This window comes from Panthera onca, chromosome A3 (assembly GCF_046562875.1).
Source record: "Panthera onca isolate mPanOnc1 chromosome A3, mPanOnc1 haplotype 2, whole genome shotgun sequence".
NCBI lineage: Eukaryota > Metazoa > Chordata > Mammalia > Carnivora > Felidae > Panthera > Panthera onca.
Window position 1 is genome coordinate 9,569,891 of NC_138341.1, and position 26,979 is coordinate 9,596,869.

The 26,979-nt window shown below is 52.3% G+C and overlaps 1 protein-coding gene across 1 annotated transcript; it reads left to right on the forward strand.

The window, feature by feature from the left end:
• On the forward strand, positions 1 to 26,468 carry TRIB2 (tribbles pseudokinase 2). The gene is made up of 3 exons (XM_060648779.3): positions 1 to 1,723; positions 6,492 to 6,784; positions 23,940 to 26,468. Exons 1-3 carry the CDS (start codon positions 1,454 to 1,456, stop codon positions 24,406 to 24,408), a joined length of 1,032 nt encoding a protein of 343 aa, XP_060504762.1. The 5' UTR covers positions 1 to 1,453; the 3' UTR covers positions 24,409 to 26,468.
• The last annotated feature ends 511 nt before the right edge of the window (positions 26,469 to 26,979 follow it).

Sequence of the window (26,979 nt, forward strand, 5' to 3'; positions counted from 1 at the left end):
CCGTGGAAATGTGTCGGTGACATTGAATGGGGAGACGGAGCGCGAGCGAGGCGCGCGCGCGCACACCCGCGCACACAGGGCCCCGCTCGCTCCGAGATCCCCGGCCACGTAAGTAACTATTAATACCGCCTCGCCGGGAGTTGCGGGCGTGCTGAGCTCGGGGATTGGCCTCGGGCACGATCGGCCATCCCCTTCAATTTTAAATACACATTCCGCTTACCTCGGGGGGAGAAAGAAAGAAAGAAAAAATAATAATAAAAGACGAAGAAGAAGAGCCATCAATTTTCTCCAAAACAGACCCCACCGGGCAATTTGGGCTTTTCGGGTAGGGGGAGACGGAGTTGTCGTAAATTATTCCAAGGCAAGATCCAGGTATCCAGCGGGAAAGGAACGCCGCAGGTTGGCTGGGCTGGGGGCGCATCCCCTTCCAGCGCCCGGAGGATCCCCCGGAAGCTCGTGCCGGGGGAATCGGAGACCGCCGAGCCACCCTCGTCCCTGCCCGCACTTCTCCCTTTTTTTTTTTTTTCTTTTTTCTTTTTTCTTTTTTCGGAGGACGATCTGGAGCACGAGCGAGCAGCGACAGCATGAGCCTGTGCTGACCTCCGCCCGGCGGGCCAACCCGGGCTTTGTCGCGGTACCTGCGCCCGGCCCGCGCCGCAACTCCGTGCCCGGCTTTTGCAATCTTTTGTTGGTAGCGCTGACCGCTCCAAGTTAAATGCTCCCTCGCTATTCTTTTTTTTTCTGTTCTTTTTTTGTCTGTTTGTTTAAATTTTGGAGAGCTCTTGCGATCTTGGAAAAGCCTCAGACGCCATCTACAGTTAAAACGTAGGTAACTACCCTCTCCGGCGCCCCCTCTTCCACGCCCCCCACCCTTTCCACCAAAAAAGGGGGTGCAGCGCGGAATCTGTCTGCCGTGCGGCGCGAGCCGGTAGACCCGTGCTTATTTCCTTTTTCTTTTTGTTTGGTTTTCTAACGCGTTGAGACTGAGCCGCCGCCGTGCGCCCCTGGAAGATTGCACGAACTACGGCTGGGCTCCTCCGCCCCGTCTGCGTTTCGGAAGCCTGCGTGGGGATCGCTTCGGGAGACCGGGCGCTGCAGCTCCCCACCTTAGCAATCCGGTTACTCGCCTAGCTAGATCCGCGTTGGAAAGCGAGCGGGAGAGAGAGAGAAACTAAAAGTGCGGGGATTCTGCAGATCGCTGGCTGCTTTGGGGTAACAAAGGGACCCGAGTTGCTGCCGACTGAGCACCCCCGGGAGCCGGGCTCGGAGCAGACAAGGTGCCCGGCGGCGCCCATTTGGGGGCTTCTAACTCTTTCTCCACGTCGCCCCTCTCCCGTCCCCTCCCCTCTCGTTCCCTTTTAAAATCCGTGGCACCGAGGCGCCTGCAGCCGCACTCGCCAGCGACTCATCTCTCCAGCGGGTTTTTTGTTTGCCGAGTGCGATCCCCACACTCATGAACATACACAGGTCTACCCCCATCACAATAGCAAGATATGGGAGATCGCGGAACAAAACCCAGGATTTCGAAGAGTTGTCGTCTATAAGGTCCGCCGAGCCCAGCCAGAGTTTCAGCCCGAACCTCGGCTCCCCGAGCCCGCCCGAGACTCCGAACTTGTCGCATTGCGTTTCTTGCATCGGGAAATACTTATTGTTGGAACCTCTGGAGGGAGACCACGTTTTTCGTGCCGTGCATCTGCACAGCGGGGAGGAGCTGGTGTGCAAGGTAAAGAGCCCGGGGTTTGTTTTTGCTTTTTGTCTTTTAAAAAGATTCCCCGGCTGTTTGGAGGGGGCGGGAGGTCGCCGAGCTCCGGAGCCTTGGGGGAGGGAGACTCGCGGGATAATTACCCGTGGCCTCGTTAAATGGGTTTATTTATTTGTTCACGTTCGGCTAGTTGCGAAGTTTTTAGAGCGTTGCAGACAATGGGGCGGGCTGCGGCGGGGGCGTTTTGGGGAGAACCTGGGGCGGGGAGGGCGGCGGGGACGGCGCGGGGGCCACGGCGGACACGCGTGCTCCCGAACGCTCGTGGAGCGCCTCGGCTCAAGGCCGGGTCCCGCCGCCCAAGGGATTTCTCCCCGTGTCTAGCCCCCTCCCCTTCCACCGTGGAGTAGGGAATCCCCCGCTAATTTTAAGGCACTGATGTCTGGGTTCCCTTCGCAGCCATTGTTCTTAGGAGCGTGCAGGTGTTGAACCTTTGTTCGGAAGGTGCCCTTTAAAAGACACACACAAAGGTGTCCCCTCTGGCGGAGCCAGGGGCCCAGCGCGGGGAAGGAGTTTACAAAGAGCTCTCTACTGCCTGCAGCCTTGAAAGGAGGGTTGGGGGTGGAAATCAAAGCCGCCAGCGCACCTTAGGGTGTAGGAAATAGTGAGCCCTTTGGGTCCTTCTCTCCTCTCGTTTTTTCTCATCTCCGGACTTCCGTGCCTGAACACCACCACCCCCCCTCGCGCCCCCCACCCCCAGCCCACACCTTTGCCTGTATGGTTTACAGGCTGGCGTTTGGAGCCCCAGACATTCGCAGTGCTAATTCAGAGCCGGGCACTTCAGTTTCCTTTTTGTCTCTGACCCCCAACAGTGACTGGTGTGTGTGTCTTTGTGTGTGTGCACTCCAGAGGAGGGGGGATGAGAGGGGGGATAGTTGCAAAAAGAGAGAGAGAGAGAGAGAGATTGGGAGAGAGAGAGAATAGAGTAGAGCCTACCGCTACCCAGGCATTGGACATAGATCAAGAATTCATTGTCACTTATTTTTACATTTGCTCACTCTTGGTTTTCCTGGGGGTCTCGGGGCGGGGGGGGGGGGGGGGAGGCTAGGGGGGTGGTGAGCAATGAGGACCTTTACTGTCTTTGAAATGGGCACTCTGCACAGCTGTGCTACAAAAAAATGCATCACACTTTTACCATCAACCACAGACTGCTTTATTTCATAGAGGACTGGACTCTTGCAGTGTAAATAAGGGTTTTGTGGGGGGCTTCAGTCAGTTTTGCAATTGCTCAGTTCAGATCTTGGGAAAGTCAGGGACTCTTTAAATATAGCTCTCTCCTTGTACTGAGCATCTGGTATTTTGCATCTTCTCCCAAGTTATTGAGACTCAGAGCAACTGTGCCCGGTTAACCAAAATTCAGTAGGCTATTCAGAGCTGGATTGAATTCTCAGAAGACCTACAACGTTGCACAATAGGGGCGTCATCCTTTGAAATGAATGAATTCCACCGAGCTGCCACTGTCCTATGAAATATGCACAATCGCCCCGCAGTGAGTGTGTTCACTCCTTTTGCTCAACTTCAGTACAACATTTCAATATTTTTCAAAGGCTGGAGACGCTTGCACGGAAAGGGATTCTGCCTCCAAATTCTGCAGGAGCATCTTGCTGTTATTTCTTTGTTTAAAGGCAGAGGTGATTCGCCCCTGCTGTTTCTTTCTCCCTCCAGATTCTTCAAGGCATATTTCACTTGGGGCTGACCTTACAGTGTCATCCGTGGACTTGCTCTTTGGCCTGAAACTGTACTTAATCTGCTGGTTTATTATTGCAAAGATTGAATCAGCCCCTCACCAATTACTGTGTGGCTGCGAGCGTATTTAAGTGCAGTATCATTGTTCCGCTGGACAGAGGTCATCCCTTTAAGACACGGCAGCCTCTGTTTTCCTGCCTTTCTACCAGAGGTGACATGGGTGACGACTTTTTATGCAGGCACCCTTGTCCATATCCTAGGAAGCTCCAAGTGGTTTTTATAAGGCTGCTTCCATGAGCCACCCTCAGAAATACAGTGTGAACTCAGCTTACTGTGGGGCACTGTGGAATCTACACAGTGCCTCAAGTTCCTTTTGATGTCTCAGAATATAGAGTTCATGTCTCCTAGCTCTATGTTGACCCAAGGAGAAAGTCTTTGCAAAAACTGATCGAATGTAAAGATGCCATTATTATAGAGGACCCTAGAGAGAATTCTACAGGATGCTATTTGGGGTCATTTAACCAACATAAGCAAGCCTGTTTATTGTCTCCAGGAACCTACTTTAAGCTAGGCAAATGGAAGAAGGGAGCTTCAGGGGGTCTTTACCTTATCATTTTCATGGAAATGATGGTAGTACAGTGCAGATTGACATAATTAGTGCCTTGGCATAATGGGCACTTTTTTTTTTTTTTTTTTTTTTGGTAAATGCTATTAATGATGGCCTAATCTCACTGCCTTATCTCAGCTGTCACATTATGTAACTAAGATTCCAAATTAAACATTTAAAAGAAGCCGGCAACCAGGCTTATGGCTTGATTTTGCATTTGAAGGTTATGGTTTAAATACCAGTCCAACCCCATAAAGGCCTGTTATAGCTGCTAATAAAAGTTTGGTTCCTACCCATTTGGGAGAACCTAAGTATTTGTTTTGTTTTTCATGCTCTGTCCACCATCTTGGAATTTGATCTCTTCTACAAAGGGTACTGGCTATTTCTTGAAGCTGCCGTGAATATGTTTCTTTCTTTTTTTTTTTTTTTTTAAAGAAATTTCTGTGTCCATTCAGTTTCTCATCAGTGGAGCAGGATAACAGATTGAGGGTGTTGAGCAAAAAATCCCCTTTTATTTTTCAAAAAAATGCAACTTGAAGGAAGAAGGAGATTGTAAATAATCTTAACTCATGAGCACTGGCGACCGGAGCCCGCAGCCTGATGCTTCAGAACACAGCATGCCCGTTACATAACGCAGAGTGTTTATGTTAGCCACTGCAACATGTCTGTTACTCTCTGTGAAATTTTTGAGGCTTTACTTGGTTTCTGCTGCCCACAGCCTGGGTGTTAAAGTTGACTCAGGGCATTTCGGATTCCTAATTGAATGGACCTCTGAGGTCACTGCTCGTAGGTCATCATTTGACAATATCAGGGTGTGATTTGTGGTCTCTGGAGATAATGAAGTATTCATTCTTAAATTTTAGGTTATAGTGGTAGCAGCCGTGCCGTCTTCCTGAGATGCCTCATTATGGTTCATTCACAACGTTACTGTTACTTTGCTTCCTCGCCCCGGGTTAGCACCAGCCCTCTGAGGTTCTCACTATCCTTGTTGGACTCACCGATTTCTTTCGGTTTTTGATCTTAAGAGCCTGTGTGCCTGGATGGGTTTGGGAAGGTCTGTGAGTCCCCTTAAAAATGAATCCCCTATTGTGCGTGCGTCGGAGACTGGGCATTGTCAGCGAAGAGGGGACAGAGCTCTTACCAGCTTCTCCTGTGGGACCCAAAAAAGGTCAACGGTGTTCTAAGTCAACGTCTTCCGTCTCTGAAGGGGAGGGAGGCCCAGTGACCCTGAGTGCTTTAGCCATCTTATCCAGATTATTGGGGGCCAAGCCAGGATTAGAGCCTCGGTGTGGTGATTTCTAGGCCACGCTGCAAAATGGGGATCAAGGAGAGGATGTTCTAACTAATGAAAAAAGATTTAAGAAGCTAAATGGTGGTATGCCCGTAGCACTGAGTGTTGTTGGAGCATTCCTGGCCTCCAGTGCTTTCCAGCAAAGCCCCTCATGCCTGCCCCTCACTCCTGCAGGCACAGAACAGAGTCATGTGCCCACATTCCCAGGCAGATAGGAAAACCACATTCCAAACCCAGGGATTTGTAGTCCTGATTTAGTGGAGGTCTTAAAATGAATGAAAGCTTTTTCTTATGACCTCAAAAATTCTCGGTAGTGTTAATCCCTCTTAGGTTGCTTTCAGAAAGGTATCGGGGATGGATTTTCTTTTTAAACAACCCCACAATGAGGTGGCATTTCACAGGCTAATTTTGATTCACAGAAAATCATTGCATAACTGATTCATTGAGCTAGATAGCCGTGCAGGAAATAGAGAAGCGTGTCTGCTTTCCTATTAACAGCCTGTGTCCTATTCCTAATTCTGCCGCTGGGGCTTGATTTGACTTGCTCCCTGAGCCTCGATTTGCACATCCGTAAAACGAAGGTACTGAATTAGATAACCTTAAGGCAGAGTCTACGTTTTTGACTGTTAATTGCTCAGGTCTTACAGTGCTGTGCAACGCAGTTGCAGAGCATAAAATCTGTTGTCCACAATCGCTGTAGTGGTACAGAGATGTACATTTTTGCTCCGTCTTGCTTTTGGAAGGCGAACAAGGTGTCGTCTGTGCAGCTCGGGGTGGGCCACGTTCCGATTTTGCTTTTGTTCCTGTCTCAGCGGAGGTGATCGGGACTTCCCGTTTGTGTGCTGTATGACCTCGCGCAAACCGCTTTGACCTTTATTTGCTCGTATAATCCTCCCCACGCTGTGGGTCAAGCGCCATTTGCCCATTTTGCACGTGACCGTTCGGAAGCTCAGAGAGATCCAGCGGCTTATTCAAGGCGACCCAGCATTGGGAGCGGCCGGCAGGGCCGGTGTGGTCTGGGTCCACGTTCGGTGTGCTTTCTCGTCCCCTCAGAAGCCTGTACGGTGGGAGGTGCCCGCACCCTGTGATTTTCTTGGTCGTACAAGAGGGATCGCTGACTCTCCGTCTTGTTGTGACCCCTGCCCTAGGTGTTTGATATCAGCTGCTACCAGGAATCCCTGGCCCCGTGCTTTTGCCTGACTGCCCACAGCAACATCAACCAAATCACCGAAATTCTCCTGGGGGAGACCAAAGCCTATGTGTTCTTTGAGCGAAGCTATGGGGACATGCATTCCTTTGTCCGCACCTGCAAGAAGCTGAGGGAGGAGGAGGCGGCCAGACTTTTCTACCAAATCGCCTCGGCCGTGGCCCACTGCCACGACGGGGGGCTGGTGCTGCGGGACCTAAAGCTGCGGAAATTCATCTTTAAGGACGAAGAGAGGTGAGTACCCTTCCTGTCCAGACCTGACACTCTAACAGGCTGTCCAGGATGGACTTTTTTTTTTTTTTTGCTGCCTGCTGTCCAGGTGAGAAGAGAGGGTGGGAGGACAGGGGTGGGGGGGGTGGGGAGTGAATGAATATTGCAGCGTTCTAAGCGCCCTCGGAAAACAAGTCGCTGCTCCTCTAAAGGCGTTACGGGATGCTCAGAGGGCAGGTGCCAGGACACTCTGTGACCCGGTCGTTATTTTTGTTGTGGTGTCGTCAGCTCTGAAGGGTGGCTGCAAGCCTGTGTGGCGTTTTCAAGGTGCACGAGGCACGATGGCGACAATCGTGCCTTCAGAACGCTCGGGGCCTGGCATTAGTCATTTAGAGCCCATTCGTTCGTTCCCTCATTCAGGAATACCTCAGGGTGCTTGTGGGTGTCAGTAAAGTGTGCGTGTATAAATCACAATTCTCAGTACTCTGAAGATCCGTGTGCATGAGCTAGTTGACTCACCTATAAAGGAATGTTCCAAGCCCTAAAAGAAGATGATCTCCCGGGTCGGATGGGAACTGGGGGCTGGGATGTGAGTTTTAACTAGGACTTGGAAGGCAAGAAAGATATTCTATAGGAGACGCGATGTCGGACCAGACCTGAAAGATGATGAACATGTTACGGCCAATGTGGGAAGGACCCGTGCTGCCGGTGAGGAACCTTCCAGTGCAGATGCACAGCCGGGTGAAGGTCTGGCTTATTGGAGGCGACAGCTGGACAGGCTGCTGGGCATCTGAGTTCCATTCACGCTTCTTCCATTAACTCGTCGCGTTCTGTTTCGCAAACCCACTGGGGCCTGCTTTGTCTTCCAGCTGACTTCCATTGTTAAAACTCTTCCCAAGCCACTTACTTTTCTCTTTTGAAGAATGTGTGTTCTCACAGGGGTGGAGGCCACGGATTCATATTCGTTGCCGACTCGTCCAAAAATTGTTCTAGGGTTTCTACACACGTGGGTCGTGGAGTTACCACGACTGCCTTGGGCATCCTCACCTCCTACTAGGAAAGTGGTTGGTGAAGTGAAGGTCCGTTGTCACAGAGCTGTTAAGAGCCGTCCTGAGTGCAAAGCCAATACGTGCCATTCATTCACTCGCTGGGCAGATCTGTGCGTCTGGTACAGATCTTCCTGTCAGACCTTCCTACCTTCCAGTCAGTTTGGCCTGTGATATCGTAGGCTGCTGCTTCTCGACGTCGGGTGGTGTGCACTTCGTTTTTTGTTTTGTTTTGTTTTGTTTTTTTTTCATCTTTATGGGTTGAGCTAATTGGGAAATGTCTGGGAAGCATTTTGGGATTAGCAAAGGTAAAGGGCCTGTGGTTACTTAACCCAAATGGGATAATGTCATGAGCATTTGCAATCCTGCTGAGTTTTCAAGGTTCAGAGGGCCCGTGGCCACAGAGATTGGTTATTGTTCCACATTTTTACCCATAAACAGGTATCTTAGGCATTTGTGGCAGCCAGTATCCTGGTCCTTTACAGTGCAGGGATTTGACCCTTGTTAATAAACTGAAGAAGAGGGAGCCATTCAGAGATCTAGAACCTGGGGCCACACTTAACCATTTCTCGTCTTCAGCTCAGATGTGTCTGCCCTCGGAGCCTGGAGACTCGGGTTTGTACCCCGGTTTCATCTTTAATACTCTCTGACCATTTAGATTGGTCCCCGCCTTCTGGGCTCAAGTTTCGCATCCTTTTATTGTCCTGGCTCTGTTTTATTGGTTCTGAGGTTTTTCTGCGTTACAATAGATGTGTGTGCTTCTTTGAATATTCTCATTGGGAAGTAAGTTCGGCTGTGACTCCCAGCAGAATCCCGACAGAGATACTTTATCCTTCTGTGTGCTACCTTTCTTGGACACGGAGTAACTCTAACTTCTAAAATGAGAGGTTAACAGGTTATTGTTGAGCTTAATTCTCTCTGCAGGTTGGGGGTGGGTATCCTTGTGTTCATTTCATAGAGGAAGACTCAGAATGTGTGAAATCTCTACGTGACAGACAGGAAAGAGACAGGAAAGGACGTGTGCTCTGTTAAATCAGCTCTCAAGAAATCCATCTGCCTGCCCTGGGCAGTAAGGGCAACGATGCCCTCTTTCACGGGGGTCCAGGTTTTTAAGCATCACCTTTGATCGTGCCTCTTTAGAGAGGAATTTCACACGGCAGCGAGTATAGGGGGCGGTGCGTCCAGCGATAGCACATGTATGTAAATACATACTTAGGAAGTGGGTCACAGTAGGGTGGACACCCCCAGGTCAGAACAAGGGGGCACGTGTAAACTCTGGGGCCTCCAGGGGGCCATCCTTCAGTCCTGTCATGTTTGTTGCTGCCTGGAATCAGAGCCCCGGGGGTGAGGGTGCTGGCCCCAGTGCCCACGGCTAGCTGGAAACAAATAAGGGGCTGAGTCAGACCTGGCTTGTCCTTTATGGTGGCAAAGCAAAAATCCTTGATGTCCCAGTGCCTAGAGAAGAAATACCAAGATGTCGGGGTGCCTGGGTGGCTCAGTCGGTTAAACATCCAACTCTTGAATTTTGGCTCAGGTCATGATCTCATGGTTCCTGAGTTGGAGCCCCACATCGGCCTCCATGCTGACAGTGTGGAGCCTGCTTGGGATTCTCTGTCTCCCTCACTTCCCCTCATGCACACACCCTCTCTCTCAAAATAAATAAACAAACTTAAAAAAAAAAATAGAAATGCCAAGAGGTCAGAAGCTTCCGACACAAGGACTGTGCATTTCTGGTGTTGATTTTGGAGTTTGTGTTGGACATTTGCAAAAGAGCATGACCCTTTCTAGAAAGATCTAGAAAGAAGCATCCCATGTGAATGTGAAACCAGAATACTTCACCGGAGCACGCATGGCAAAGCTAAATTCTTTTTAACTGTAGAGAGCAATTTCCTTATGAGAGAGGAAACGTAAGTGACGGGGAGGAAGCTGGTCATCATCTGTCCCTGGCATGTCTGAGAGCACCTGAGCCCCGTGCAGCCTCGCATTGCTGCGGGACTGTCAGGGGGAAGGAAGACTCCTCATCTGATTGGCGAGGTGACTGGGTTGCACAGGAGCTAAGTGACCTTTCTCAAGGTCACTGCCGGCATGCCCGTGGAGCTGGCCTGGAAATGCTACCATTTGACTCCAGAGCTCTTTCCCTATCCCTCACCTTGCTGAAGGCTCAGTGGACTTGTCCTTCTTAGCATGATCGGCGTCTCCGTCTGGGCAGCTCTGAGAAGGTCACTCTCATTCTCAAGGACACTCTGAATGTTCTGCTCGGTAGCCGATAGGAACTTTGTTTCCAGCCAGCTGTCAAACTTTTTGTGAAAGAGGAATAATGCCTTGTAGCCTTTCTCCTTGTCGTTTTGGTTTTTAACGTCTCGTTCTCAGAGCGTGAGTCTCTGGTTTTGTCACTCAACGTGTTTCTCCCTCCGTGTGTCCAACAGCCATTGGGTTTCGCAGCAGAGTTTCTCTTTGTTGGTCTGCACAGTGGCCCGCATGGAGCAGCCCGCCCGTGTTTTGAGGGGGGCAGCGGTCTGGGACCTCACTGGGACCTTGCTGCTGGCAGCTCTCGCCATCCATGCTAATCAGCAGGACCTCCTCAATAGGTATTTCGATAGCACTAGAGCCTATGCCTCTCCTGACGTCATGGCACCTGTAAGAAAACAATGGGTTGAATTGGAAAGGCCTTTGAAACGTTGAACGATGGAGTCTGTGTCTGTGTTCGGACCCTTTATGCATTGGTCCTATGGGGGAGAAAACACAGAGGAGGCTTTTGGAAGTCCTGTGTTATTAAGCTTCCCATCACCAGACCCCTCCTTTGCGCATGGCCTTTGATCTCTCAAGGATGTGCTTCTTACTGGTTGATTCTCTTGCAAGGGGTTGAAGGTGAAAGCCCTCGCGCCCCCCCTCCCCCCTCCGGGTTCCCAAGGAGACCCCCCTGTGAGCTGACTTCCTATGCATGGATTTCCGATCCTGGACTGTAACTGAACCCATGACCAACCCGTGAGAATATTCTTGGTGGCGCTGTGAGGGCCATCAGTCCAGGTTCCCAGAAACAGCTCTGAAGATGCCACCCCATGTTCTGTTAGGGCCTGATGGCAGTGTGCCTTGTCTCGCTGTGTTGAAGCTGCAGCACCTCAGATTCTTTGGCTTCCGTTTTATTTTGGTTTGGGTTCTAGATGCAGATTGTCTCTACCTCTCATTAGCTACCCGGTCTGGGAGGAGTCCTTTAATGCTTCTGAGCCGCGGATTCCTCGGAACAAAAGTAAGGTCTGCATCCCTGTTGGTGGTTGTGAGAGCTGAGTGTCGTGATCCAGAGGCGCACAGGGTGGGGCAGGGGCTCGCGATGGCCAGCAGCTCCTAAAGTCATGGATAACATGGTGCCACTATGGAAGAGCCGTTCCCAAGGCGCCGGAAGTGCATGGAGAATGGGCTCCGTCCCTTGGGCCGCCATTTCACAAGGAGTGAACCCTTGGGGGTCTAAGGGTTCAGATTTAAGCCACGTTGCCCTCTCGGTTAATGACAGGCATTGCATCAGTGCTGCGGGGAGGGGGTGGGACCGGTGACCAGCAGGGCAAAAGCGCAAAGGGCGGGGTGGGCGGCTCAGCAAGGCCACGAGGTAGACGAGATGTCCGCAGGGGAAGGAGCGTTCGAGGCGCATGCGCTCCCCCGGCCCCGCGCGGCCGCTGTGTTCCCAGCCTTGTGCTGCTGCTGTCTCCTCCGTCCCTGGGACGTTTCTGCAGCACGGACCTGCAGTTTTGTTTTTGTTTTGAGGAAGTTAAACCCTTACCCTGATTGGGCTCGCTCTGGACACACCCTTTGCGTCCACAGTTTCGGCAGTAAAATCGGAGATGGGCTGATGGGGTCAGAGGGGCCCCCTGTGGGTGGGAGCCCTGAATTAGATAGAGGGCAGTGACCGTGCCGCTCTGCCCGGGCAGCCCGTTCTGGGAGGCCTCGTGTTTGAATTTGAGCCTCCAGGGGAAGGCCCGAGGCTGGGAGAAGACCCCTTACTCCCACGGGGAGGCCGAGGCACTGGATTCTAGGCCCTGCTCCTGCCCTCCTTACTGAACTTAATCTTGAGAAGTTACATAAGCTCTTCTGTCCAGATTGCCTCCTCTGCAGAGTGGAAGTAACAAGGAGACTTTCTTTGTGAAATTTAAATGAATTAATGCGGGTGAACCCGGTGCTTGGAACCTGATCAGCCATCAGCAAGCGGTAGCTCCTGCCGTCCTCACATCCTGTGCACTTAGTGACAGGATGACACTGGGTGACACTGGGCCAGCTGGCCAACTCAGATGTGGGGAGCCCTTTAAGCTGCTGCAGCCTGGGGCTCCCACCGTGGTGCCCGTTTCGGCCAGCTTGATCTCTCTTCTCCCTCGGGACAAGGCTCCTTGCCACCCTCCTCCCCCAGCGCCCTGCTCCCCCGGTCGCAGTTCAGTGTTGACATTTCACCGCACAGAAATACCCCATGTGAATGGAGAAACATGCCTCTGTACGTGTTTCTTCTTTGCTTAGAAGATTTTTATCTCTTGACGTCACAGGTTTGATTTCCTCTGCTTCGTGGAAGCTAATCAGTGCCTGCTTCTGCGGGAGGGAGGCCGGACCCTTTTTAGAAACCCCGCAGCCCTAGGGGCCCTCGTGTAACCATCTACCCGGGCACCCGACCTGTGTGTCCTGTGGGGCCCAGGCCTTGTGTTGCCCTGACCTGCCAGTCTCTCTCTCTTTCAGTATCTAGCAAAGTATAGAGATCCTGTCTTGCTTTCTTTCGTTAGTAGCGATTTACATTAAGTGCTAAGTTCACCGTATTTCAGGAAAATATCTTACCTTTTTGCTTCCCAGGAGACAGAGCTCCTGGAATTCACTTATTTATGTGGACCATTCTTATTACTTCAGGCATGCCAACCCTTGGGGAAGGCTCACTCCCCCACTTCTCCCTGGATGGGTAAGCGATCCCCCCGACCACAGCACCCCTGCAGTCTCCCCTCTCACATTGTACACGTGCATCCCTAGACCGTCCCCGTCTCCTCCTGGGCTGGGAGCTTCTTGGGGACTGAGGCTGCCTCGGTTTCCCTGCTGCCGGAACACGGTGGGCACTGCGTGAACGAAGATCTCCTTTATTGAGCGCGTGCGTCTCAGATTGGATTCTCATGACGGAATGAGAGAAGAGAGAAGTGGGGGTGAGTACAGATCGTTGGCCTCTAGATCATTCCTCAGATCGGGAGCCCCTGAAAGGCTCCGTCTTATCGGTCTCCCACGGAGACATCTTTGCAAAGAAAGCTCCTTTCAGCCTTCCGCCTCAAATGAGAAATTAACCCATCGTTGCCATTTGGATTTAATGATTTGTGCAGAATGACATTTGAGACAGTGCGGTCAGTGTCTGTGGCCAGGTGTCGTGTTTATGAAAAGCTTCTCTAATCACAGTGAGAGGGGAGAGCATTCTCAGGGTTCCTCGCTTAGAAGTGGGCTAAATAGTCGGCATCCTTCAGTAGGATTTCTGGCTGAGCTGCTTACTGCTTGGGCTTAATCAGTTAGTTGACGGGCTGGACTGAGACCCTGGGAAGGTGAGGCCAAGGGCACGGCCGTAGGAGTTTTTACTGCCTCACTGAGCCGTTTGACCTTGGCCTACCTCCTCTGGCGTGGGTTGGAGATGGTGAACTTCCAGTGCCCAGCACGGTGCCGGGCGCACTGCAGAGCCTTAAGAGGATAGCGGTCATGACTGGTCATCAGCTACCGGCTTTGGGCCTCACCACCCAACCACCCGGAGATCCCTCTGTTTACCCAGCAACCTGTCACGGGCCAGGCACTGTTCTAGGTGCTGTGGCAACTGCCGTGGCAAACGAGACCGAAGGCTTTCCCTCGTGGGACTTAACAGTTTAGTGAAATAATACCTAGATACACCATGTGCCAGGCCCTCTTCTAAATACAAGGGCAGTTAAGTGAACTGATTTAATCCGAATTAACTACTGTATGTATATTCACCAGCTTAAAACCAGTGAGGAGGGGCGCCTGGGTGGCTCAGTCGGTTGGGCCTCTGACTCTTGATTTTGACTCAGGTCATGATTCCAGGGTCGTGGGATCGAGCCCCCGCATTGGGCTCTGCACTGAGCACGGAGCCTGCTTGAGATCTCCCTCCTCCTCCTCCTCCTCCCCCTCTGTCCCTCTCCCCTGCTAGCTCACAGGCTCTCACTGTCTCTCAAATTAAAACAAAACAAAACAAAACAAAAAAAACCAGTAAGTTAGTGCTATTATCACCATTTTATGGATGAGGGAACTGAGGCTCAGGGTCCCACAGCTAATCAGCGGCAGGCCTGGGGATTTGTACCCAGGATATGGGACTCCCGAGCTTAGGCTCTGGAAAGACCACACTGGCTGTTGGAAATGGACACCAGCTAAAATTCCGCCCCTTGTGTCCGATCCCCAGAAAGAATTTTCTCATGCAAATAGGCAACAAGTAAACACCAGCAGGACCTGACCGGCCGGAGTCTAAGTGAAGCTCAGTGCTTGACCTTCTCTGAGCAGTCATGGGCCACTAGTTCACTAACCCCCTGGACAGTCCTGTGATGTCCCGTTTTGTTTTCTGTACAGAACTGTGAAATGGGGTCTGTTTATCTTTCTGTCTTCCCTACCTGGCCCAGGACTGGCATTGTAAATACTTGGTGAATGTCTGACAGTTGTCTAAGTGGGTGTGTGAATAGCCCCCTACGCCCAGGAGGCATAAATATTATAAGAAAAATCCCCTAGATATATTGATGGCAGGAGGCAGTAGATGGAAACACATTTTAAATGTCCTTTATCCAGTACTCTTGGGAGTTTCTCTAAAGCATGAAATAGAGTCCAGCCTGTTTGAAATTTCTTTGGACTGTAGAGAGTACCGTTCTTAAGCAGAATCATGCCCGGATACCCTGAACTCCAGACAGCATGTTGGAGCTGGGGGCATCTGAGACATGGGAGTCGTGCTACTTTGCAAATATTGATTAAGCATCTATTTTGTACCACATACAGCGCTAGGTGTTAGGGGTACAAGAATCGCTAAGGGGAGTTGTTGCCTGATGGAAGACAAAGTGTAATAGTGACTTTTCGTACCATGTTACGGGTTGCGGGTGGGCATTAGAGAGCCCTGTGGGAGCAGGAAGAGAATGTTCCAGCGGTGGAGTGGGGTGTAGAGAATGACCGCGTCAGTGAGGAAATAGGTTCCTTCTTGGGTTAGTCTGAGTGAAGTAGAGAGAAGGGGAGGTGTCGGGAAGGATGAGTAAAGGCCAAGAGACATGAATGAGCCTGTGCAGGGGGGGATGACGTACTGGTGGAGGGTGCTATATGGGGGTCAGAGATAAGACTAAAGAGGGAAGCACAGGTCTAGGGCCTGGGTGCATGCCCTTGTCCTTAAACTTGACCTGAAATCCAGGAAATGCTACTGAAGGGTTTTTCTAGACAAGACAGGATGGGGTCAGGTTGTGATTCTGGAAGCGTATGGGCAGAATGGATGTGTATTGACTGAGGCTGAACCAGGCCCCAAGCGGTGGGATCAAGGAGGAGTGGGTAAGAGGTAGAATTAACCCCAACCCTTGGATTTTTGCAAATGAAGAAATGAGGAGGGAATGCCCTTCTCCAAAGTTCTACAACATGTTGGCGGTGTGACCCAGAGCAGGGCTCAGGTTTTCTGGCTCCCAGAATTGGTCTAGTATGTGCCTGGGCCATCTGGGTGAGGCCCAGGTTAGGACTCTGCCAAGTGGAAATCCCTGCCTGGCCCAGCGCTGGACCACTGCTCCCAGTGCTCCCTGGGTCGGTGGGGTCAGAGGGACTTGGCCTGAGCCCTGCTGCTGCCCTGCCAGTCGTCCTGGGTGGGAATGTTCTGGACCCTGAGTCAGCCTGACCACGCAGCAGGGCCGGAGCAGGAGCTTGAGGGGCGCCTGGCTCCCTCTCCCTGGGAGAATCCAGGTTGGGTGGGCCCTCAGAGCAGTGCTGTCCTGCCCTGGCAGGAGGTTGCCTGCGGAGCCTTTTCTGAAAGGCTGGATCGATTGACTCGGGATCAGGGGATCCTTTGGGATCGCGTCTCCCTGCAGAGGAGCAGGAGTCCTGAACAGAGGACTGAGGAGGAGCTCTGAGCGGCGCTGCCTGTCTCCGGGTTCCCCGTCTGTTCCTGTGGAGACACGGGCTGCCCTCGGATGGTGTCTCCCTGCAGTGGGACGGCCTCGGGGGTGGGATGCGATGGCTTCCCCGCTGTCCTGTGGTCATAGTGTGTCGGGCTCAGACGTGCACCAGCACGCAGACAGCACAGGCCTTTCTGTTGTGGCCAGCCAGAGGTGCTGTGGAAACATCTGGGTGCTTGAGTCGGATCGGGCTTCTCATCACGACCGTACTGTCCCCTAGCAACTTCCTTCATCTTGGTAAGCTGTGACTTTTCTGGCGCATCACACGGGTGCAGGAACCACCCCCCCCCCCACCTCCCTGACTATGGTCAGGTAGTGAGAGGATATACCACCTGGGAGAACCAAGCAGCCCCTCCCTGTAGACTTCCCTCACCCGGACCCGACATGCCTCCCTGTTGGTTACCTGCTGCCCTCCTGCTGATCTGGAAGCAGCTTGACCTTGGTGTCGGTCTGGTCACTGAATCTACAGGATCTGGTACGTCAGTGGCTCTCAGGGGTAACTATTGGAGAAAATCTGCGCACTCAGGAAGCAGAGAACTTGAATGACGATTTATCTGGCAGAGTTTAGCAGTCTGTGGCTGTCACGTCGGCTTGATGGCAGCCTACGGTGTGGGACAGTCCGTGGCTGGGCACCCCCAGCGGTAGCCCCTGGTGAGACCCTTGCTTGCACAAGCCAGCTGGCAGCCAAGGGCAGCTTTTCAGTACTGGGCAGAGTGAAGCCAGACCTGGCCGCATTTGACCTGTCTCAGTTGACCCTTCGCCTGCTTGGACAACCACCGCCCTCCCCCCCCCCCCCCCCCCCCCCCATGGAATGGCCTTCAGTGACTTCTCTGAATTCCACTGACCTCAGGACACCGGACTTCCCGTCCCGGCCAGGCCCACTTGGTCTGGCTGAACTCCCAGCCCAGCCCCACCCCGGCCCACCCTGTCCTGATCCCTTCCTGCCGAGAGCCCAAGGTGGTGTTTAAAGGTTTAAAGACAAAGCATGATTTGCTTGGCCAGGCCACTGTTGACTTTTTTGGACAGAGCACTGATTTGGAAGCTGAAAACCTGGTTTTGAGTCCCAGCTCTGCCATCGCTTGCTAGGTGGCCTTGGGCAAGTCACATCTGCTCTCTGTGTCTCAGTGTTTTCGTCTGGGAAATGAGAGGGTCCAGCCGCCTCTCTCTGCCTCGTGAGCTTCCACAGTTAGGTCACGTGAGTGTGGGTTTTTGTCTGTGATCTAGTGCTCAGTAAACCTGGGGCCTTCCTTTCACAGGTTTTCTGTCTTTGTCACTCAGGAAATCTGTGTTGCTGGTGACAGGATGTGTTTTGGGGCGGGCACCAGCTCGAAAAGCCTCCAGATGTGGACTCAGAACTCTGTTTCCTCCGTTATCCCGTCTGCGGGCTAGGACATTTAATCCCCTGTGCCTCAGTTTCCTTATTTCTAAAGAGGTTTGCGTGTATCATAATACTTGCCTTTCAGTTTTGTTATGAGAAATAGAGATGCGGACTGAAAAACTCCCAGCACCTAGTAGATGTCTTATTCACGGTCACTGTTGTTGTCACCATAATTGTCATTGTTATTATGAAGCTGTCACGGAGGAGACAGTGCAGTTCCTGTAGTTTCGATTAAAGACAATTTATGATTGAGAATTTTGAAGTTAGAAGAGCCCTTTTCGGGCCCTGCAGGTATGTTTACATTGTACAGAAGGGAAACTGAGGCCGAAAGGTCTGGCTGTGGTCACACTGGTCTTGGGCCTGGGGCCACGGGGAGCCATGCAGGCCTCGGCTGCGAGTGGGTGGGACACTGCTCCTTGGAGGCGGGAGTAGAGCCGTATCCTGCTGGTCTGGCTTCCTCACCTGGCTGGGGATCTGATGGCACAAGGCCGGTAGCCAAGTGCACAGGCTGCCCCCGCGCGAGCCTTTTCCATTCAGAAATTAAAGCAAAGCAGGCTGGTTCCTGCCTGTGCCAGGGATGAGTTGCAAAATGCATGCAGGGATACAGATTCTTAGCCAAGTGGATTCCACCCCAGGCTAATGGCTCTTTCCTCCAAGAAGCTGCCTGGAGGTCGCCACTGTCATTCGTAGCTTTTTTGGTGACAGCAGTTGTCCACCCTCCCTCCCTCTATTCTTCATGTACCATTCTATTCCCACCGCCTCCCGGTAGCCCACTCTGATTTCCCTAGGAGTTAAGGAAGTGAGAAGAATGAGCAGGGCACATATTTGGGGGTAGAACATTCCAGGCCAAGGGGGAAACAAGTGCAAAGGGCCCAGGAAGGAACATGGGCAGAGAATTCACATCCACTTGGATCTGCCTGAGGCTTGTTCCTCTGTCTTGTCTCGTAGGCTCTGGGGTTGAAGGCGGGGTGGGGCTTATCTTACTAATAAGATGGGTTAGAGTCGCCACCATTTCTTTGCAGATTTCCTGTGTTAGGCTTTTCGGAAGGTACTTGCGTTGTTTCGTTTAATCCCCATAAAAACGGAGAAGATGGCTGTCACACGTCCTGTCCCTAACCCCAGTGCCTACTTTAAATGCCCTGCCCATTCGTTAGTGGAACATCTGAATTCCTAGGACCACTGTGCCCTTGTTGATTGTTCTGGAAATCGATTCCTTTGCCTGGGAATTTATGATCAGGGGACAGCAGAAGTTGATAGAGGGTTCATTTGCATCGTCCCTAGCGGCCAGGTGCAGGTGCTCTCTGCCAGGCACCCCTCCCCCCACGCTCTGAAGAGGAGAGAGGGGCAGCCCTGCTCCCCAGAGGGGGAAGCCAAGCCCCAGAGACCTTCTGAGGGTCCCTGCAGTTGGGCGGCAGGTCTGGCGCTGGGACTACAGCCCAGCCCCAGGGTCCCGACGTGTGCGCCCGGAAGGTTCTGGTTTAAAAGACGCAATCCAGACTGCTTGCCTTGACTCTCACCCAGGACTGATGTAAACAAGTTCCGGGTGTTCCGAGAAGGAGACAAGGTCAGAAGAATGCTTGCGAACGTTCCTGCCCTTCCTCCCCATCTTTTTTCCTAGGCTTCTCTTCCTCTTCTCGCCTTGCCTGCCTGGGATGTCGGTGCCCCTGGCCCTGGGCGCGTGTGTGCTGCCCCGGGGAGGGGGTCTCGTGGACGGGGACGCCCTGGCTGCTGTTCCCTGGACTGGATGCTCGGGTGGGTGGGGCAGGCCGAGGGCAGGGGGGACTGGCTGCCTGGAGCCAAGGGAAAGGTGAGCACCCCGCCCCCGACTGGCCTCGCTGGCCTTGCTGGCTCACCCCTTCTGAGCATTGGGCTCAGCGTCCACATACAGGGATGACAGTTGCTGCCTTGGAAGCTGATGTTAGAAACTTTAAAGAGGAAGTGTATGTAGATACCTGGCGGGTGTTGAAGGGCACACTCTGGCACGTCGCACAGTGAGCCGAACGTGACAGGTAGATCCGGAGCCTGGCTTCTGAAGGGAGGCGGGGGAAGTGGCCGGGGAGGGGGGGGTCAGCTGGGGCGGGGGGGGGGGGGCAGACGAACATCAGCAGCACGTGGGTGCCCTTTCTGTTACGCTCTCGGGTTCACTGGGTATTTGCACAGCCACCAAGTGCTGGAGGTGGAGGGGGAGAGAGGCGAGTGCCGGTGAGTGGGTTCCTCAACAAGATTGAACCCTTGGCCACGGGTGAAGTCTTTTTTCCTCTGATCTGGAGAAGGGTTCCAGAAAAGGTGTCGCGGTGGAAATAGGGTCTCTGCTGCCTGGGGGAGCGGGTGGGTCACAGGGGGAAGGTGACCATCACCTTCAAGGGTTGTGTCCTGGAAGGGGATAAGTCTGGAAAAGGGCTGCAGATGTGGTTTAGCATAAGGAGCTTGAGGTGGTGACGTCTGTCCCCTGCAAGGGCTCCGCCAGGAGCAGTTCATGGGTCTGAAGGCACATCTGTACCTGTCGTCACCCCGCCAGGGACTGAGGTGTTGGAATTTACAAAGCCTGTTCCCGTGGATGCTCGACCTGACATCCTCTTAATCCCGGCCAGGCGGCCAGAGCAGGGCTCTTGTTCCTTCAGAGGTGAGCACACTGGAGCTCTGAGGGGTTCCTGGTGTGACTGTCCCTTTCACTCTGATTGACGTGGTGTGACTGTCCCTTTCACTCTCAGAGGGTCTGCTGTGTGGCAAGCCCCGGTCTGGGTGCAGGAGATACAGCCATAAAGAGAGGCGATGTTCTCCACGTACAAAGCGACCTCAGCCACCTGCTCCCGAGCTCCTGGAGGTGGCAACGAGGTGATCGGCCTTGCAGGGACCGCGGGAACCAATGCAGTACTGAACGACGATTCCCGGCGCCGTTGTGGGGCCTGCGAGTCCTGGGGGCGGGTGCTACAGGATGTAGGATGGTCAGCCAGGGGCTCTTTAATGAAGCTCCTTTGAGCAGAGACCTGAAAGAAGGAAGAAGGTGAGCAGGAGTGAGACGCCCCTGGATCTGATAGAAGAACATTCCGGGCAGGGGCTGGGGGAAGGCGTGCACAGAGACCCCAGGGAGGACTGTGGCGGGTGGTCGGTGTGTTTGAGGGACCGTGAAGAGGCTGGAACAGGGCGGGGGGTCAAGAGGCCTGGGGCTCACCTTGCAGCCTTGGGGAGAACGTCCCCCAGACCCACTGGACACCGGACCGTCCCTTGCTGCACAGCTAATTATCGTTGCCGCAGCAGCTAGAGTTATTCCTGTAGGCATTCTGCTGTCACGACAGTGACCTTGGAGGCCAGGAGTCTGGCCAGCTCCTGAGCCAGGCGGGGCTGCTGCTGGTGAGGGTCGGGTGAAGGAGGCTGTTGAGGGAACCTCCTTGGGCTCGTGATTTGAGCCCCCTCCCCTCCCCTCTCTGGGTTTCCGTGACTCAACTCCTATCCCGGAACATCGCATGAGGCTGGTGTGGGCCTGCCCCACCTGCCGCCTTAGGTTAGAAAGAGCAGCAGGAAGAAGGGAGGTTTGCTTTCCAGCAGCCCCATTCCAGATCAACACATCTAAGCCCTTCCTGTGTCTTGAGATCATTCACTGAGGAGGGAGGAGAGGAACAGAGCGTGTGTGCTCCAGGTTATAGTGGAATATGGGCGAGCAAGGAACGAGGGCGCGTTGCTATAGATGCGAATCCCAGGATGTTAAAACGGGCAGAAACTTTCAGGCTGGCTGGTCCAGACGGATGTGCGAACGCGCTCAATGCTGCTGAACTGTCCAGTGGAAAATGGTTAAAATGATACATTTTATGTATACTGTACCATAATAAGAAAATTAGGGGTGCTCAGGTGGCTCAGTTGGTTAAGCGTCCAACTTTGGCTCAGGTCTTGATGTCGTGGTTCGTGGGTTCGAGCCCCGCGTCAGGCTCTGTGCTGACAGCTCGGAGCCTGGAGCCCGCTTCGGATTCTGTGTCTTCTTGTCTCTCTGCCCCTCCCCCACTCACATTTTGTCTCTCTCTGTCTCTCAAAAATAAATAAATAAAAAGAAATTAAAATTAAAAAGGACACTACCTTGTCCAGCACCCCTCTTCAAGTTTAAGAAACAAAGAGATTGAGGGGCACCTGAGTGGCTCAGTAGGTTGGGCGTCCGACTTCGGCTCAGGTCTTGATGTCACAGTTCGTGGGTTCGAGCCCCACGTCAGGCTCTGTGCTGCCAGCTTGGAGCCTGGAGCCTGCTTCCGATTCTGTGTCTCCCTCTCTCTCTGCCCCTCGCCTGCTCACACTCTGTCTCTCTCTCTGTCAAAAATAAACATAAAAAAAAAAATTTAAAAAGAAACAAAGAGATTGACTTCCCAGAGCCACACCACAGGTAAAAGATGTATTGTGGCCTGGAATCTGCCCCCCCGTCTTCCCCGTCCCCCTGCCCCGGGCTCCCAGCCCGGTCCCTTTACCAGTGACATGGCCATTTATGTCTCATGGACAGAAATGAGTGCAGGGGAATGCGGTCACTCCTTAGTCTTTGAGACTTCTGTAATCCAAGTATGAGATCTTAGAATCAACCCAGGGTTTCATCACATGTTTCGCTTATAGAGAGCTAACTTGATGACCCTGAACCTCATCTTGCTTCCGTGGCTCCCTGAGTAGCCTTGGTGACCGCCCTGAAGGGGTAAGCCCTGTAGCCCAAGGGAGAAGGAGGATCAGTAGTTCATGGACCTGAGTCACAAGTCGGATCTGGGAGGAGAGCCCCGTTGCGGTTTTTCCTCCTCCCCGGCCATTTGAGCCCCATGGCGCCTCTGGACGACAGGACACGTGCTCTGGTGCGCACTTCTGAGATGAAGGAGGCAGCTGTTGCAATGACACCGACCTCGCGGGACCTCGTAGGCACTGTCCGTGAGGCCCTACCCCGTCACTCCGGCCCCTCAGCCCTGTCCCTTGTCACCTTCATGGCAGGCATTCGTCTGTATGATGGAATGGGCCCGAGTCTGCGGTCTGACAGCTCCTGGACATGAGCCGTGGAGGGTTCTGGACGGGAGAACAGGAGGAGGATTTCCATCCTAAGCTCTGGAAGGTAGCGGTACCTAGCTTTCCACTCAAGGAACGGCAGAGCAGGGAAGCGGGAATTCTCGGAAGGCCCCTGAATCAAGGAGAGATGCCGGTCTTAGCGGCTTATGGTGCTGGGTCAGGGGCAGCCGTCAGCCTTGAACAAGTCCTTTCACATCTCGGTCCTCAGCTTTGTTCACTGCAAGTACGTATTATTTTTAGGAATTTAACTTCCAAAAGTATTTACTGAGCACTTATTTTATGCCCAGTGGTCACGTCAAGCCCTGCTGTGCAGAGATGGGTGCTAGGCCCTGGGGACTCTGAGTTCAATGTGGGATTTCTCCGTCTCTGTTCAGGAGTGCATCCAGGAGGGTCCCGGAACCCGTCAGCCAGCTCATTCGTCCTTAAATGGCAAGGGGCAGGGGCACCTGGGCGGCTCAGCTGGTAAAGAGACCGACTTTGGCTCAGGTCATGATCTCGCGGTTCACGAGTTCAAGCCCCACGTCGGGCTCTGTGCTGACAGCTCAGAGCTTGGAGCCTGCTTCCGATTCTGTGTCTCCCTCTCCCTCTCTCTCTGTCCCTGCCCCACTCGTGCGATCTCTCTCTCAAAAATAAATAAACAAAAAATAAATAAATAAGTAAACGGCGAGGGCAGATCGACAGACATGCCCCTGCACTCGTGAGAAATCAGCATCGTGCGTGAGTTGTCACAGGTAGAAGATACAGCAACCAGGTCACATTAGTATTACGTAAGTCAGGGACCAGCCCCTGGGAATGTGATTGGCAGGACGGGAGGCAACTTCCACAGCAAACCTTGGCCAGGGGAGGTCAGCCCTGGGAGGGCCTAGCTGCTGGTAGTGGATGCCCGCTCGAATACATTCCCCAGCCCTGCCCGTGTCCTGGAGAGGCAGCTTGGTATTGGGGAAGGAGGGACAGGTTGATGAAGCAAAGTGTGGGGCAGGTCTTCTCTATTTCCCAGCTAAAAGGCGGTGAACAAATTATTCCTACTCAAGCTCTCCGAGCCTGGGTGTTCTTATCTGTAAAATGGGATCATAAAATCTTCCATGTCTAACAAAAGGACTGTTAATAAAGCCAAGATACCGTTGAGTAAAAGGTCCTTCCATACCGTGTTCTATCACGTCAGCCGGAAGCTTGCTGGAACGTGTGGACAGAGCTTCTGGGAGCTTCCCAGTTGGCTGGATCGGAGTCCAAATCCTGTGACTCCCCATCACTACCTAAGGGCGTCTTTGAGAATAGCACTGGGTCTCTTACTGCCTCATCACTGAGATGGGGAGATAGTCAAGTCATTTAGAGTCTGTTTACTCGCTGGAGGTGTGGGACCCTCCCACCCCCAGTAGATCTTAAGCCTCGTGCAAATTCCCTGTCACTCTTGTTCACTCCTGGGGCCTCCTGCCCTGGAACAGTGTCTGGCACCTAGAAGGCACCTAGAAGTCATGTTTGGCTGGTTGAATGAATGAATGAATGAATGGTCTTGGAAACATTAAAGCAGGAGCCGTGTGACGTGACGGCGATGAGATCCGTGTGCGTCAGAGCGCCCGTAGGAGCTCACGCTTTCCTCTCTCTTGCAGGACCCGGGTCAAGCTGGAAAGCCTGGAAGATGCCTACATCCTGCGGGGGGACGATGACTCCCTGTCAGACAAGCACGGCTGCCCGGCTTACGTAAGCCCAGAGATCTTGAACACCAGCGGCAGCTACTCGGGCAAAGCAGCCGACGTGTGGAGCCTGGGAGTGATGCTCTACACCATGTTGGTGGGGCGGTACCCTTTCCATGACATTGAGCCCAGTTCCCTCTTCAGCAAGATCCGGCGGGGCCAGTTCAACATTCCAGAGACCCTGTCCCCCAAGGCCAAGTGCCTCATCCGAAGCATCCTGCGGCGGGAGCCCTCAGAGCGGCTGACCTCGCAGGAAATTCTGGACCATCCCTGGTTTTCTACAGATTTTAGCGTCTCGAATTCAGGATATGGTGCTAAGGAGGCGTCTGATCAGCTGGTGCCGGATGTCAACATGGAGGAGAACTTGGACCCTTTCTTTAACTGAGCTCACGCCCCACAGAGACTTAAGCAGGTACCGGGAGCGAGAGAGGGCAGAGGAAAGTCCTTCCGGGGAACGCACGTCGCCTGGCTTGGTGTTAAGACAGACACTGACACTCAACGTTTTCTCGGTTCAGAGAAGGAGAACCTTCAAGGAGCTGACCGAACATGTAGCATGGGGGCGAGAGATGCGGGGTGGGAGTCTGGGGTCAGGTCGGAGGGGTGGGAGCCCCTGGCGCTTCCCCCTTCCCTGACGCGGCCCCCGGAGCCCACCCTTTCAGCGGGGCTGTGGCCGCCTACCCCACTTTTCATTTGTTCCAAAATAGTTGCAGATCCTGACGGAGCCCAAACTCTCTGCCTCAACCACACATCTTGGCATCGCACTGTTAGCTTTTAACTTCTTGTCACGATTCAGGGAAGGTACAATTGGCCAAGGATTCTTTCTTTCTTTCTTTCTTTCTTTCTTTCTTTCTTTCTTCCTTTTTTCTTTTTTTTTTTTTTTGAAACAAGCCAGCCACCTACCTGATAATTATTAATGGGGTTCATTTAAAAAACAATTCGGTGCACACAGACTGACATGAAACCTGGGTGCTAAAGCTAAAAGAAAATAAAAGTCCAGTTTGTGTCTCTTAATCGCTCTTTTCAACTCATTTCTTCTAAATAAACGATTTGCCATCCTGGTCAGGAAATGACACGTTGATACTCTGCTCCCTGAAGGGGGAAGAAAAAAAAAAAAAAAAAAGTCTGTCCTTTAACAAAGTTACTCTGTTTTGTGTCCATGGGTTTGTGGCAGGAAGCTATTAGAAGTCAAACTTCCAGAGGCATTACCGCTATTAGAGTTTAAAGAAAAGAAAGGAAGGGAAGGGAAGGAAAAAAAGAGAAACCCACTCCCGAATTTCTTTCCTTTGAACAAGGAGGGCTGCCTTATAGATGGTCCTCTCTGCTGGGACGATGGCACCGGGGCCAGGTTAGCGGGAGGGGCATATTGAGAGTCTGAAGCTTTTTGCAACACTCTGGTCTCAACGAAACCTCTTGTCTCTGTTTTATTGGATAACCAGTGACGCAGAGCAGGTTGTCGCACGTGATGAAATCCAGGGCAGCTATTTTGTTTCCTTTAGGAAGAACGATCCTTTTGGCTCGGAAGGCCCTCTGGTTTGGACAGAAACCCTCGGTAGAGACAAGCGGGAAGAAACATCAGCTGAAAGCTAGGATGTTATAAATACAAACAGCTCTCTGTCCCAATACGCACCTTTGTGTTTTCAAGAACTCTTCTATTTATTAAGGAAAATGTCACATTGTGATGTATTAAGCGAGTACTTCAATTACGGGTTGACTTGGGATGACGTTACATGCTGTAGTTAACATTTATATATATATATATTTTTTTTTCTCGTTTGAGTATCTCTGTCCCTGAAATAACCTTTTGTTTGGCTTTTCTAGATAGCTTTGTTTGATTTCGAGTGGCAACTGTTTTTTATTACGGCTTTTCTATTGCTGTATGATACAGAACACTTTTGGCATAAATATTTGTGTTTCCAGTACCTCAGTTGTTTGGATTTTACCGCCTGTATACGTTTTGTGAAATGGTCATGTTTTTGGGTAGGTAACACGTGGACTCTAGTATGTAAATGTTACTTGAATCTGTGCTTCATTATAGTATGTAGCATGTATGTGCAGACCTTGGATGCTTTATGCCTGTTCAGCAGGGGCTCAGCCTTCACGTTCCCAGGAGGGCGGCTTAACCGTTCATAGTCAGGAGACAAGGCGGCCAAGATTCTATTTTGATAATGGAAGATAACAAAGGAGAGAGGTTTTTGTTTGTTTGGGTTTTTTTTTTTTGTTTTGTTTTTTTGTTTCTGTTTTTGTTTTTCACATTCTGAAGATGGTGCTGTGTCAAGAAGGACCTGTTTTTCTTCCCCGTCCCCTATTTTTTAAGTCCCCTGGAGGAGGAAAGGTTGGTGGCATGCATGCTGGGAATCTATGGCCTCTGGTGCTTTGTCCTGTATTTGGTTTAATGTTTTTGTCCTAATCTCTTCAATCAATAAAATTGTGCGTATTTAACTAAAATTCCGGGGTCCTGCAAATGATGATTCTCTGCCGTCTGTGGTTTGTGGGCACTGTGCACCAGCCCGGAACCCCTGACGTCCTCTCGGGGGTTCGCTCTTGTAGGCCGAGCCACTGCGACTGTTGGTACAAAGCGAGAGCCAGCTTCCGTCGCGTTTGGGCCTATGCTGGCCAATTTAGAGGGGGTATCTCACTGAATTCATCGCCACTGCCGCCTTCGGAGGTGTGAATTATGTTCCCATCACAGATTAGGAAATAAGCCCAGAAAGGTGCCTAACTTGCCTGGGGTTAAAGCACCTGTAAGGGATCGAGTCAGGCGCTGACTCCCATCTGTTCAGTCCTGAAGCTCGTCATGCTCTCTAGGATGTTAGATCCCAGCGGCTTCCAGGCAAGTGTATGGTGGTTTTGAAGGAGCCAAGCTTTCCTGCACTCAAATCACCCAGGCTTCCAGACAGTTCCCTAGGAAAAGGCCTATCTGCTGCAAGCCCCATTGGAAACCTTCAAGGAGACCACC

Excerpts from the sequence above, each read along its gene's own strand:
- TRIB2 (XM_060648779.3), top strand. The coding sequence starts at position 1,454 with ATGAACATACACAGGTCTACCCCCATCACAATAGCAAGATATGGGAGA. Across the intron at positions 1,724-6,491 it reads GGGAGGAGCTGGTGTGCAAG|GTGTTTGATATCAGCTGCTA; the intron begins GTAAAGAGCCCG and ends CCCCTGCCCTAG. Across the intron at positions 6,785-23,939 it reads ATCTTTAAGGACGAAGAGAG|GACCCGGGTCAAGCTGGAAA; the intron begins GTGAGTACCCTT and ends TCTCTCTTGCAG.